Source organism: Varanus komodoensis, unplaced genomic scaffold (genome assembly GCF_004798865.1).
Source record: "Varanus komodoensis strain SLA01 unplaced genomic scaffold, ASM479886v1 scaffold6_2, whole genome shotgun sequence".
NCBI lineage: Eukaryota > Metazoa > Chordata > Lepidosauria > Squamata > Varanidae > Varanus > Varanus komodoensis.
The window spans coordinates 16,206,909-16,221,298 of NW_025336346.1; the positions used below are offsets into that span (position 1 = coordinate 16,206,909).

Consider the following 14,390-nt stretch of genomic DNA (forward strand, 5'->3'; position numbering starts at 1 on the left):
TAAAGGAAAATTAAGTCCTGAGTATTAATTGGCTCCAGTTTCCAAGATACAGGTTCAAGTCAAAATTGCATCAAAATAATTCAAAATTATGAGGGAGATGTGCTATTATGCTCCATAACATTTCTGCAAAATGTGATATAGCAATGAGAATGGTCATTTAGTTCACTCTGTGAAATTAGATGGGGTTCAGGAGGAGCGTACGGTGGGCTAAAGTTTGGGTCCGCTAACATCGATTGCCCAGATCAGCTGCATCCTGCTCATCACCTTTATCATCATCTGAGTCTGGAGAGTAGGAGTCTGGTGGATTTGGAATTGACAAGTCCTCATGATGGGGTATAGGACACTGTGCAGGTAGAATGTTTGGATATTCTACGGTCCACTTCTTATTTCTTGAGATCCCTTTTGCAATTGGGAGAACCATGCAAAAATAACAGTCACTACTATGACTGGTGGGTTCCTTCCACACCATTGGGACTGCGAAAGGCATGGACTTTTTCTTGTTGTTTAGCCAATGACACAGATAAGTTGCACATGTAATACAACAATAATGAGGGGCCCAACTCTTGTCCTGATTCCCTAGTTTGCATCCAAAATATAGGTGCTATGCCTTTTTTACCACTGCCATCATACTGCACTTTTGAGGTGCAAATGTAACCTCGCCATAAATGTAGCAGAAGCTATCTGCTTTATTTACACAGTTTTAAAGCATCTTGGCTTTTCTGGGAAAATATCACACAACTGTTCCTTGAAAATGTTAGACAATGAGACTTTCACACGCCACCAGATGTAACTGTATGATTCATAGATCTGACCAAGACAAATGTACCTTGCAATAAAAGAACAATAAATTACAGTTAGGTAATAATCTTTAGTCTCAAGTGAAGATAAATTTATACACTTCCATGTGGTACCAGTTTCATTGTTCTACCATACTTTGTCGAGAAGTTATGAGGCGTCATGATCATCAGACACCTCCCTCCCTTGTAGGCAAATATACTCGCCTGTGCATAAATCTTTATTGTGAAACATCTTGAAAACTTTAGCCAAGCAGCACCTTTATCACCTGTTTTCTAATTCATCTAATCAAAATATGTATGAATTAGCACATTTTATCTTGGAGGGTGATAACTTCCCAAAATTTGTACATCAGTGTAAATGAACAAAGGTGTAAATATAATAGTTGGTGTATAGAAATGCAATAATAATGTCATTATTAAATGTCATATAATAGTTGGTGTGTGACATGACATTTGTGACAATGTCATGTCACAAATGTCATGTCACAATGTCATGCCTCAAATGTCATACATACTATTATTACACAATAGTTTGTATGTTTAAATGATAGTGTGTGTTTTTAAATGCTGTTCTGCTCATAGTTTCCTTCGCTCAATGACGGCCCTTTTGGATCCTGCTCAAATTGAGGAAAGAGAACGGCGACGGCAAAAACAATTAGAACACCAGGTAGAATCAATGTGTTTTGCTGCAGTGTTCCTCTTTGGTTTTCTTTATTTTTTCCATCTATCATTCATTGGGATGTTGCAGCTGAACTTTCATGAGGTTTTCTGAAAGCCTACTGTTAACAGACTTGTATCTCTGTTTCACTAAATGGCTCTTTATCTTAGTTGAAATCACCCTCAGAGTTTCAGTATTCCAGTTATTACACAACTCTCTAACCAGCAGTGGTTTCCTTGTATCACTTTGTTGTTCCTTAAGCCTTTTCTTTAGTCAGTCAAAATATTACAATATATATTTATAAACCATAGTATATCTTGATACCTGAGGCTTCATTTCCCAAATCCTCAGCTGTTGATTAGTAAAAAAAACACTACACTGCCTTTTCCTGCCTCCCTCACATATACTTTCATACTTTTTTTTTTTTGCTTTAGGTTCTTGGAGGGGATGAAAATAGAAAATAGCAATGCAAGGTGTCTTAGGCAAAATCATTCTGGTTTATGTCACTTGAGCCAGTAAGCTCCAGGCCTGAAGGCTATTGTTACCTAACTCCAAAGGTTCTTTTTCATAGTAGCAGGAAAAAGACTTCCTAACTGTTGCTTCTGAAGTTTAAAGCTCTTCTCGAAGGCTTGCTTAAGTTGTACGCACCATAAAATATTTTCTGCTTGAATGCCATTCCTGTCCAATCCAAATGTAGATGTGCAACTGTTTTTTTTAAATATCCTTTCAAAACAATTAAATCTATATGCTACAGACACTAAAAAGGAGGAAGAGGTTTTCTAAAATAAAAAATAAACTGTCTAGTTCTTCAGTTGTTCAGAAAACAAACAAACTTGACCTACATAAATTAGCATTATCCAGAATGAGAAATTTAAGAAGTCTAATTGTACTGAGAAGATACTAAGAGATAAGGCAAAAAATTCTTACAGAAGATAATTCCAACAGTGCCTTAGTTTTATAGAGTTTTTGGGGTGGTGGGTTCCTATTGCTCTGTGTATGTTTGTAATAAACATTACATCCTACTTAGTTACAACTCTCAAGAACATTTTATCATGAACTTTCCAGAAAGCCATAATGGCTCAGGTGGAAGAAAAACGGCTGAAGAAACAACTTGAGGAGGAAAAAAGAAAGCAGGAAGAGCAAGAAGAAGAGCTCCGGCTTGCCAAGGAACAAGAACTGATGAAGAAGCAGTTTGAAGAAGATCTGCTCAAACAAAAGCAAAAAGAAGTAGGCATTTCACAGTGCACTAGGAGAACTGAGCCATTAGTGTCAAATGAAAATAATGGTATTTTGCGCAAATTCCAGCTCCTGAGGATTTCTTTTTACAGTTCCCCCTCCACTTCAATTAGCAAATCAGAATAAATTATGCCAAATTGAAACTTGAAATAAAATGTTCAGTAAATGTTATATTGTAGGAGATTATATAGGGATGGACCACATATACTCAGTGAAAACATATGCCATATCTGTACAGTGCTGCGATGCTTGGGTTAGAGTCAACCCAAACAACCCATTGTTCCCCTGTTAGAACAGGTCTTGTCCATCTTCTCCGCCTCCCTCCAGGCTCCTCCTGGGTATTCTTCAAATCTGTTCTAGCAGTTGGGAGACTTCAGGGGAAAGAAAGGATGGGGAAGTTCCATTCTGCCAACAATATATGATTTGCTGGTGGAACAACAGAGCTGGATTCAACTCCGTTACTTCTATTTTGAGGCAGTTTTTGTCTCAACGTGCTCCTTAGATAGGTAGCTTTAGATCGGGATAGGTAGCTTGTGCCTCCCCCCCCACCCCATGTTTCCCATTATCCTCACCATTGGCTATGCTGACTAAGGCTGATGGGAGTTGCAGGCCAAAACTTCGGGAGAGCCTCGACCATCTCTATGTTAGGTGGATTCCTCACACACAAGTCTTCTAAGGTTATGAATTGATGCTTCCCTGAATTGAGTGCCAGGATTCTAAATATATCAGTTCAGCTAACAGTGCTGATATTTTACCCTTTTTCCTGAACACAGGGACTTTTTTACTATAGATGTCTGGATGAATTTTTCAGAGGTGGTACAGGTCAGCAGTTTGTAGTTATAATTCATATGCATAGTGGGCATCACTGCAATACTCCTGTACATTTTATTTATGAGTGAATTTTGTTGCTTAAGGGCACGTTTCATGACCTTAAGCAGAAGCTGGTACAGAGTAGTAAAATGTCCTGGAAATTGAACAAAACTAATGTGGAAGAATATTGTATTCAAGAAGTGCTGGGATTTGAGGGTTGTTGCCATTACACAGCTTCATGATAGACTACACCGAGTCGGTTGGTTCCTCAGGGAGGTTTCCAAATGATTTTGCTTCTGTCAAAAGCTGCTTGGCCTTGAACAGGGAGTCTTTTGGGGCTGTGTGCATGTGCCACATATGATGAACCACGGAACGGTATGTTACTGTACAGATAGCTTAATATGAATAGAAATAAGTTTTGCTTAAGATAGCTTTATGATTCTTTTGTTCCCTTGCCCAATGTTCATATGTCTATGTATCTTTATCCTGTTAGGAAATTATGACTCTGAAAACAAATGAGCTATACCAGACGATGCAGAAGGCTCAAGAGCTGGCCCAGAGATTGAAACAGGAACAGCGTATTAAAGATCTTGCTCAGAAGGGGCATGATATTTCCAAATTGCAGAAGAATCTTGGTGGTGGTAAGTACCAGGTATATTTGCGGTAATTGTACAGAGCTAATTAGAAATACATTTCATTGTTCTTTGATAACCACATGCAAAGAACAATGTATGTGTTTTTTATAATGCTTGGCAAAATATTTCCAAGGTCCATCTTTTTCATTATGTCTTGTGCACAGCCTTCAGGTGGCTATTCCCACTGTAACTAAGCCTAAATATATGCAAGAATGGCACGTTCTTCTTCACTCTGCCCCTGCCTCCATTCACTTTCTGTCCTCTGTTCTCGCTCCTGTGTTGCATTTTAGATTGTAAGGTACATGAGGCAGTGGTAATCCTCTTGTATTCTGCGCATTGATAGCAATATCAATGCAGTATACATCAAGACTGAAGTCTATTATTGAGTCATATGAAAAGGAAATGGAAACGTTTTCAAATCCCTTTTGGGGATTTTGATAGACGTGTGAGAAATAGCAGATGGGATTGCAGGACGTTATCGAGACTGAGATACAAATACCAAATGCAATTTTTACTGAAATTGAATGCTTTAAATTCTTTTATTTCCTAAGCCTTTGCACAGTGTGGAAAAAAATCATACTTGTTGACAGCATGTCAAGGTTGTACTTTAATTGGACTCATCTTACCAATGCTAAAGGACATGATTTTTCCCCAGATGTCTTGACCAATGCTTGACTTCATGACTTTTGCCTCAGGGCTTCAGGCTTTCCATGGAATTCTCTGTCTGTTGTTTTTCTGTTTAAAATTCCATTGATGCATCTTGTTCACATTCCTTGTCCTCCTTGCATGTAAATACACCTTGCTTTTCCTAATTCTTCAGCCTTTAATTCTGCCATTTGGGGGGCTTGGTAACATTCATTCTTATCTTGGTAATAGAGGTATTTATATGCTTTTACTTGATACCAACATGCAGCCCTTCAGCTATATAAGGCATTAAAGAAAAATATGCCCAAACATTAATTAACCTGTTCACAGTCAAACCAACTCAGTGTATGAGCTAAAACAAAGAAATGAATTTCATGAACGTGAATGTACACCCACACTTTTCAGCAGGGCGTTAAGGACACTGAAATGCTTGTATGTGGGGTAGGCAGGCGGCACCCAGTTTTCCTTCACAACCATCCTCATGGAGAGTAATGCAGAAAGCTAGTTTGTCCTATAACCCTCATAGGCAAATCTGGAGCAATTAAAGTTAGCCTTTTGTTGTAAAGAGCAAGAAGCCTGTATTTGTTCATTTGCTTGAACGGCATGTTTGTGTTGGGGTGGCATTTGCATCTCCTGATAGCTTTTTACCCATTTATTTATTTGTTTAATTTAGTCTTGCTGGATAGAGATGCCATAATCTCTAATTCTTTTTAATTATGTTGAGGTAATTTATAGCTCCTTTATTCTTTTTTTAGAAATCGACAAATTGATTTAGGTTGTGGATTCTGCATTAAGCTGATAAGGAAACATAGAAAATCAATGAGAGAAGAGTTAAGAGTATTATGTGTATACATTTTCTCTCTTTCCTTTTAGGTGATGCATCATGTGAGAGTAACTGCACTGACCTGAACAGCCTCCTGGATATTGATGATCATCATGATCGCTGTTCTGGAGAGAACGACAGTATATTGAAACAAGAAGTCAAAACTGTTCTGTCTCCTCGGAAAGACACAGCTGTGCAGACAGGTACACAAGATCAGCATGTAGGATGTTCTTTTGTCTTATCTATAGGGCTAGGTATTGTATTTTGACTACAGCTAGTAAAACACGATGTTTACAAGGACAAAGTTCCACGTTCATTAATGACTAAACAGGAGACTTTCTGATAAATTGGATTTAACATTAAATTGATAATGCTGCGTAGCACAGGGATGGAAATAAACTCATCATACCCCCCCGCCCCGAGCTAGGACAACATCTGGAGAGCCACTTGTTCCTCATCCCTGCCATAATGTTAGATGTTAGACTATCCCATAAATGAACCGAAGTTTTCACTGAATTGCCACAGTTGTTACCTTACTGCTACGATGGTGTTGTGATGTATGAAAGTCTCCAGTATCTCCTCTCTCTGGAGTAGCTGTAGAGTCAGGAAAAGGGGAGGTTGCTGAATAACACATCCAGAGATTGAAGGGTACAAAGCAAAGTGTACCTGGTTCTGAAGGGTACTTCTGAATGGAGCAACTGGGAGCCAGTAGGAAGGAAATATTTATCCAGTCAGTTTTATAAAGTGTGGCTGGTATATGACCAAGATGTAAGTGTATTAATAAGGCCAGGTTGCTTACCGGTAACTATAATTCTTCAAGTGGTCATCTGTGCATTCGCACATGCAAGCTTTCCCAAGAGATGGAAGCAATTACCATTTCGGTACTGATGGGAACTCCAATTCGAGCACCATTGGTACGGTTGAGCCTGAGAATACCACCTTTCTTGGATGCTCAGTGACCAGAGACGGTTTTGCCCACCTCGATATTGAAGATGAGATTTGTGATTCCCCAGTCTGTTCGCCACCGGTCCAATATGGGTTTCTTCTGTACTTATGTTTCTCCAGTTCAAAGGCATGGACAGAATAGTCTGTTGAACTCAATGAAGCATTTACTGAGAGTAACCCAGATAGACATGTTGCTGTATTTGAGGATCCATTTGTGGTCTCATTGTCTGTCTGACTGGCAATTCTGGTCATGGTAACGAACAGACTGGGGAATCGTGAATTTCACCCTCAGAGATCGAGGTGGGTAGAGCCGTTTCTGGTCACTGTGTATCCAAGCAAGGTGGTGGTCTTGGGTTCGACTGTGCCAGTGGTGCTCGGATTGGAGTTCCTGTTGGTACTGATATGGTAATTAGTTCCATCTCTTGGGAAAGCTCATATGTGTGATGCAGAGACCATGAAGAACAACTTCCATTGTCAACCCAGTGTGAGCTTTATTTAGGCAGGAGTTAGCCACAATGAATTTGGTTGTGGCGTGACTTGTTGTTCTGTGTGAATACCAGAAGCATGGTGACAAATGGCACATTTGGTTTCCTGAACCACCACAGGGAACCAACAATTTGTGGAAGTACCAGGAAGAAACATGGGAGAGAAGCCAAAGGAACCTGGCCCAATCCTTGACTCCATGACATAGCACTGGGAGGGAGGGGCTAGCCAAGTAGGGGGCCTGTGTACAGCCTGGAGGCTTACCTGTCTCCAGAGGGGCACTCCCAGAGGGATGGGGTCTGAGGTTACTCAGAATGAGGGTTCTCAGAAATAGTTTCTAGTTCTGGGTTCAGTGAACCCCAAACTGTCTGTTGTTAGAAAGAAAGAAGTGGGGAACAGCTCTTGATACAAGGCAAGAAAAGTAACTGTGCAGTAACCATTTGCATTATGTGGGAACAGGTCCAGTGTGAGTAGATACACCTGAGTAGTAAGTGGTATTTAATATTGGTCACTACAAATCAAAGCACTGTTTGAATAAACCTAGTAGAAGAGTGCTGAAAGAACTACTTAAAGGTGTGAATATGTATTTCTGTTTTTCAGAGAGTATTAACATTGATGCACATACTCATTCTGAAATGTTCTGTAAACAAACTGGGAAAGGAAGAGTGGGCTGTGCATCTCCAGATATTGCTATAGAATATAAAGTGGACTTCAGCAAAAAATGCAAGAAAGAAGCACAGTATCTAGATAAAAAGATTTCAGAAAAAGAGAATATTGTCAGTTACAGCAATCTATATGAAAAATTTGCTCAAAAACAAAAACAAACCAAAGCAGTGGAAAGGAATGGAAAAAGACCAGACTGGAACATAAACAAACCTTGTAGGAGGTATATACCAGCATCAGAAAAGTATCCAAAACGTCTGCAAAAGCAAAGAGAAGAAAAGAAAGCTCGACGACAAATGGAACTGCTTCAGTTGATTGAAAGAAATAGCCCTGGAAATCTTAGTCAAAAGAAAGGTGTTTCTCCAGATACATTCCCTTCACCTCACCTTCACAATGAAGATGATGTTAAAGATAAGGTAAATGCGGTAAGAAATGTGATGCCTAATGTGTTTTTCCAAAGTAATCATTTCCTATCTTAGGCTGAGTTCACATAATCCATGTAAACATTTATAATAATAAATGCACCAAAGCTAAGAAATGGAAGAGAGCAATGCATTAAACAACAGCAGCATTTAAAGACAAAGAACATAAAAGCAAGCGTATCCCTTATCTATGGGCATTTCTAGTGCATATCTAGTTATTGCACAAGAGGCTGAGTTCATGAAATAAAAGTCCCAGAAATAGAACCTGTTAGGCGTGCTACAGGATTCAGTCTTTTCAATTTGGAAGTAGTAGCTGTAAGGCCAATGTTCAAGAGGGTGTCAGCCCCACCTGGCCTTTCCCATTCAAAAATGAGATACCATTGCTGCATCTGCACTGGGTCGCCTCTACCTCAGTGAAGGTATTAAATATGTATTAAACTGGAATGACTTGCCATTTGAACATGACCTTAACCTGATCATATTGCCCATTTATTCAGAAGTGGCTCCCATGGAATTCATTGGAGTTTACTCGTAAGGAGGTGTGCCTAAGATCACAGCCACACTTCAGGCTGTTGTCACCCATGCAATGGATTTGTCTTAAAAGATTTGTTAGCTCAGTACCTGATCACTAGCATCTGATTTTTATTCAAAAATAGAGCTACATTGTTTCTAGTCAGGTTACACACAATTGTAGAATTTATCTCATTCATGAAAATATGGCAATGCTTCATTTTCAACCCAAACTGGGTTTTACAAAAGTACATTTGCATAGTCAGGTTACTTGTCTGCGATGGATGACACATATATTTGAGAAAATTGGCAATGCATCGTTGTACTATTTATTTACAGAATTTACACCTTGGCTTTTGCTACAGCTGGCTTCAAAGTGGCTTCTGTTAATAAAAAAAAACACTTCTGGGGAAAAAAGTAAACATTGTACTAAAATCTTCAGTTTTACACAGTGATAATTGTTTACATGGCTGCCCTGGTGTCCTCCAGATTTTTTTTCCATCATACCTAAACACTGCCTGTGTTGGCTGTTAATGATGAAAAGTGTTGTCCAAAACATCTGGAGAATACCAACTTGAGGAAGGCTGAAATACTCTGTGTTGGAAAAGATTTATTGCAGTATCCCTGCAACAGAAATTGAGCCTTGAATGAAAGAGCTGCTTGGCTATATACAAGAAATGAGAGCTTAAACTGTATTATTCAACCACAAATGGATCATCCTTAATGCTGTGATTAGAAGAACCTTCACTGAGCACCTTTGTTTAGTACTAGGACACTGCCAAGTACTGCTTGCATTGACTGTATTTATATACAACTTAAATCCTGCCCTCTCAATTGCTTAGGCTGATGCTCAGTCTTTGAACCACTCAACTTAAAGGTAGCAGTTTTCAGTCCCCAGAGCTTTAAATCAAAACACCTCCAGTTCTGGATGAGTATGCCAACTCACTTCCAAGGAACCCCCTCTGCTTACACTAGTTCTCTTCCCTCCTATGCAGATTGGCACATTAAGGCTCAATAACCCACTCCTTTCTCTTCTGCACTCACCTCTTAATGCAATCAAATGTGCTTTTTTTGTCATTAAAAAAATCCCAATAATGTTATGTTGGAAATCCTTACTGAACAGAAATGTAATGTGAAAGCCAGTGTGGTATGATGGTGAGAGTGCTGGACTGGGGACCCGGGCGATCTGTAGTCTAGTCCCCACATGGCCATAAAGCTCCCTGGGTGACTTTGGGGCAGTCACTCGCTCTCAGCCTAATGTACATCACATGGTGGTGTTGGGAGAATAAAATGGGTTCTTCATGCAGGATATAAATGAAATGTAATAGCAATAATTTAAGTGGAAGGGCCCCCGTGATGAGTTTGACTTCAAGGTAAATTACAAACTCATACATATGTATTTCCCTACATATGTACAATGTTTATATGACCCTGTATAACAAAGGTTTCTCAGGATGACTTACACTGTAAGATACTTTAAAATACACCTAGATACATACACCACATCTTTCTAGCAAATATCGTATCAGGGCATATTTCTCTATCAAATGGGACAAGTTTCAGCTATGTACCATCTGACTTAATTCAATGTTATTTGGCGGGTTTCAAATTATTTTTTGACCAAAATATCCCCATGTGTCCTTGGGTCACTTAAGGCTAGCTGATCTTAAAGTTTTAGGAACAAGAGATTTTTGTCAGAATAACAAGAAAGCCCAGTAACACATTGAGAACTCTAGAAGGATGAGATAGAAATGTAAGAACTGACTATCCCAAATCACCATGCTGACTAGGAATTATGGGAATTGTACTCAGACACATGGGGGGGGGCACCAAGTTGGTGATGGAGGTGCTAAATTATCAAGTCAGCCCCATTTTCACCTGTATTTCCCATTCATTCTTATCCCAAATATTAGTATGTGGCAGAATGTTGGGAGAGCATGTAACAAAGTCAGGAATTTAGGGTTCATACGTAGGTATTTTCTGTATGGTAGAAACCCCAACCAAATTCTAAAAAGTGGTTTAAAAACAAGGAAAGGAGAGAAATGCAAGCTAACTGGCGTGTTAACTACAAAATACAGAGTGATGAGAAAAGACTTGTCATTTATTTACTTTGGTTTTATTTTAGGAAGATTCATCTCCAAAAAACTGTTTGCTTGAACAAAGGTAAGTATCTCATTCTCCATTAAATTATTCAGTGAGTTTTTGTATAAGTTCATAAGACCAGCATTTTTACAACTTTTTGAAGTTAATTTTAAAAACACAATGAATATAAATTCTCTTCCCAAAGCAAAAAGTATGTTGAGAAATTTAAGATCTGTGGATATTTCTTACGATAGCAAAGATCAAGATGAGGCATTTGCGGTATATATCCAGATGGATGTAAACTGCACTGAGTTTAGTAAGTTTACTGAACACAGGGTTGTACTCTTAATATCCAAATAATAGCACTTGACTCTGCAGTCTCAATTTAGATATGGCAAGGGGAAGGCAACTGCAGTTGAGTAAGAGCAGTAAGAGGCCAGAGTAACGAGATGAATGCAAATAAATGTAGTTAACATGTTTGGCCTCAATTTTGGGGGGATTAAGCCAAATATTTGATTTGCTTCATACACCGCATGGGCAAAGGCATTCCAGACAGTTTACAGTTAAAATGTTTTGCTATTTTAAATTACACTTCTATATCCTCTAGTAGCCAAAGCTGTCTGGGTGTGTGTAATAATTAAAACTCTAAAATACAGCATGATAAAATATAAAACTTTTTGGACACAATGCAATTTATGTTTAGGAAGAGAAAAATCCAGAGCAGGATTAAGCAGGACTATCAAGGACACGGCATACACTCACAGGGTCACCATAAACTGGAGACCAGCTGACAACACATAGCAACATAAAACCAAAGTAAAAATCAACAGCCGTGTAAAGATTTTAAAATATAGTAATGGATTTAAATACAACAGAACCTGAAAGACTAAAAGCAGTTGCTCTTGGAATGGTTTACAGAGACTTAGGGTGCAAGCATATGCATGTTTAGACAAGGTCCTGCAATGCCTAGCATTCTCCAGCTACTGTACTTAATGGAAGTAGTTTTTCAGCCAAGGTGGCACCTTTAACGTAGTGTAGCTTAATACAATGTTGTTTTGGCTCTCCTAAAATATCTTTGGGTCTCAGGTTTTCTACCAGAGTGGTGTAGCGGTTAAGAGTGCGGAACCTGGACTCAGGAGATCTGGGTTCTGGTCCCTGCTCAGCCATGGAGCTAACTGGGTGACCTTGGGCCAGTCACAAGACTCTCAGCCCATCCTATTTCTCAGGGTTGTTTTGTGGGGATACGATCAAGAACAGGAAGAGAAGAATGATGTAAGCTCTTTAAAAAAGGCAAGATACAAACCTAATAAATAAGCAATGAATACATGTTTTAATGCAATTTTAATATGCATATACAAAATCTATGTGTCAAATAGTTCCGTGAACCTGTTGAAACCAGTTTAAATTCAGTCTTAAACAGGATTGAGTTTCTGAAGCTCATTCTTACTATTCCATTGAATTCTCTACTGACCGGTCTGTGTCATATAGCAAGAAGTGGAACATTTATGTGTGCAGCTTGTAGCACCAGGCATTAATTCGTTATCTTATGGCCTTGCCACCAGGGTTGGCAGAAGGACTTCATTTCCCTCTTGAAATAAATAAAATGTCTGTTTCCTTTCGTAATGGTTTCTAAAGTTTATTGATTTTAAATCCATTTACAACATGAAGTGATAGCTGATGGTTTTGACCACTTGTTCATCTGATGGTCTTATCTATTACTCAATCTCCAATGTCCAGCATTAGCACATGTGAAAACATTACATAAATAGTTATCACTTTTCAGTTCTATAATAGTTTCTTTTTGGATGCATTTTGAGAACAATGTTTAAGTATTTCAGAATTCCCTGATCAAATTTAATTACAAATACTGTTCCTCTCCTTACTTTGTCCAAGTCATCTTGTGCCTCAAACATATTGCCTTAGAAAACTTTTCTTTGACTGTATTTCATCCCAACACCTGTTCCTACCTCCCTGACACGTCCCAGAGGTGCTGGACTTTAGAGGTATTTAAGCAAAGGCTGGACAGCCATCTATCGGGGAAGCTGTAGCAATGGATCTCCTGCATTCATAGGTAGTTGAACTAGATAACATTTGAGGTCCCTTCCAGCTCTGATTCTGTGCGATTTGTTGCAGCATTTACCTTATTCCTGCTGATTTACACTCTCATCTAACAATCAAGCAAATGCTTTTCTTCATTTACTTGGTTGGATTCAGACCTGTACTTAGTGTAGTTCCACAGGCACTGGAAGAAGGGGTATATGAATCGTGTGATTCCTCCTCATTGTTAGAGCCTGTGGTGCTCACTGAAACATTGCTACAGGGAAGCATCTGGAACAGCATGGGAAGCAGAAGATCAGCAAAAATTGCTGTCCTGCCTACTTCCTCCACTGATAAACTTTGTTGGGTGCTCTGTACAGAAAAGGCCTCGGATCAACCCCACTGTTTTTCCCTTTTTTAATTGAAGCTGCATACATTTCTGATGTAAGGAATTCTTTGACAAATGCACTAGCAAGGCTGGCTCTGCTTCCTACAGCTGCCTCACAGGGTTATTGTGATGCTAACTGTGGAGGGGACCATGGATGCCACCTTGAGCAACTTAGAGGAAAGACAGGAAATAAAAATATGGTTACTGCTTATGTGGTTTGCTGCTTCAGAGTACAATAATAAAAGCTAAGGCTTTGGGGGATGAAAACAAGATTTTAGGGAACATACCTGGGATTTATGGTAGCATCGCAGTGGTTTTGCTGGAGACAATTCAACAAGCGAGAAGAAATAAGAAATGCCAAGCCTCCGGTGTGCACAATCTAGTATTAACACTGTGAAGAAGACAAACAAAGCCCTCTTCTTGAATCTAGTTATGGCGATCAAGTTGTTGTGCTTGTTTTCAAACAGATCAAACTCACCACCTGTTCCAGCAGTTAAAAACAGATTACAGCAACAAGTGAAATCTCCTGATCTCCCACCACATGATGGCAGTGATGGAAGAGATAAGACCATCTGTACCAATACCTATCAAAGTGAAAGATCTCCTCCAAGTCCTGAAACGGAAAGGCCGCCTTCATCTCACTTTGTTCCTTATGTGCGAACGAATGAAGTATATTACCTTGATCCGGATGCACCCATGACTAGACCCTCAACGCATGATCCACAATATGAACACCTGAATGGTACTACAGTAAGAGTTGAAGGAATGTCTCTGATTAATGAATACTTTGGCATTCCAATTTCTTTTGCTAAAAGCATTTACTCTAATGGACTGTTAGTCTAACATGAAACAATTCACATAAAATATTAATATATTCTTGAAAATCTTGTAACTTATGAGCAAATACCATCCTAGAACAGCCTTCTCCAATGTCACACCCTCCAGATATTTGCAGTTACCATTGCAACAATCCCTAAACACTGGCCATGCTGACTGGGGCTGATAGGAGCAGCAGTCCAAATCAATTGAAGGGCACCACTTTGGGGAAGACTGTCCTAAATACTGCTTTTGATACATTTTTAGTAATTTTTTAAAGATTACAATCTTTGGGCCAAAGGCCATAGATTTCGTTGAATCTTCCCTATTCAAGGTGGGTACACAGCTTCATTCTTGGAGTGGAGAGCCAACCACGGATTCGCATCAGAACCCATGCATGGCTCCTTTGCTGTTGCTGGGAAGGAGTAAAAGGAGGCCTG

The 14,390-nt window shown here is 39.2% G+C and overlaps 2 protein-coding genes across 7 annotated transcripts in view; one reads left to right on the forward strand and one right to left on the reverse strand.

Moving 5' to 3' along the window:
• CCDC66 (coiled-coil domain containing 66) overlaps positions 1-14,390 on the forward strand; it is a 36,280-nt gene that overhangs the window by 14,199 nt on the left and 7,691 nt on the right. The window contains exons 11-17 of one of the 2 annotated variants that reach the window (XM_044451352.1): positions 1,380-1,464; positions 2,521-2,682; positions 3,995-4,142; positions 5,655-5,807; positions 7,633-8,111; positions 10,753-10,790; positions 13,602-13,876. In XM_044451352.1, the coding sequence (XP_044307287.1) occupies positions 1,380-1,464; positions 2,521-2,682; positions 3,995-4,142; positions 5,655-5,807; positions 7,633-8,111; positions 10,753-10,790; positions 13,602-13,876 (1,340 nt within the window). The remainder of the gene's footprint in view (positions 1-1,379; positions 1,465-2,520; positions 2,683-3,994; positions 4,143-5,654; positions 5,808-7,632; positions 8,112-10,752; positions 10,791-13,601; positions 13,877-14,390) is intronic. The other variant, XM_044451353.1, reaches the window with a different exon arrangement.
• TASOR (transcription activation suppressor) overlaps positions 1-14,390 on the reverse strand; it is an 88,567-nt gene that overhangs the window by 8,213 nt on the left and 65,964 nt on the right. Inside the window, exons 26-29 of one of the 5 annotated variants that reach the window (XR_006416706.1) lie at positions 13,422-13,525; positions 7,909-7,952; positions 6,137-6,198; positions 5,091-5,729 (exon numbers count right to left, since the gene is read on the reverse strand). The gene's annotated coding sequence lies outside the window, so the exon portion shown is untranslated. Of the gene's footprint in view, positions 1-5,090; positions 5,730-6,136; positions 6,199-7,908; positions 7,953-8,739; positions 9,252-10,724; positions 13,526-14,390 lie in introns of those variants that run through there. The other 4 variants (XR_006416707.1, XR_006416705.1, XR_006416708.1 and 1 more) reach the window with 4 other exon arrangements.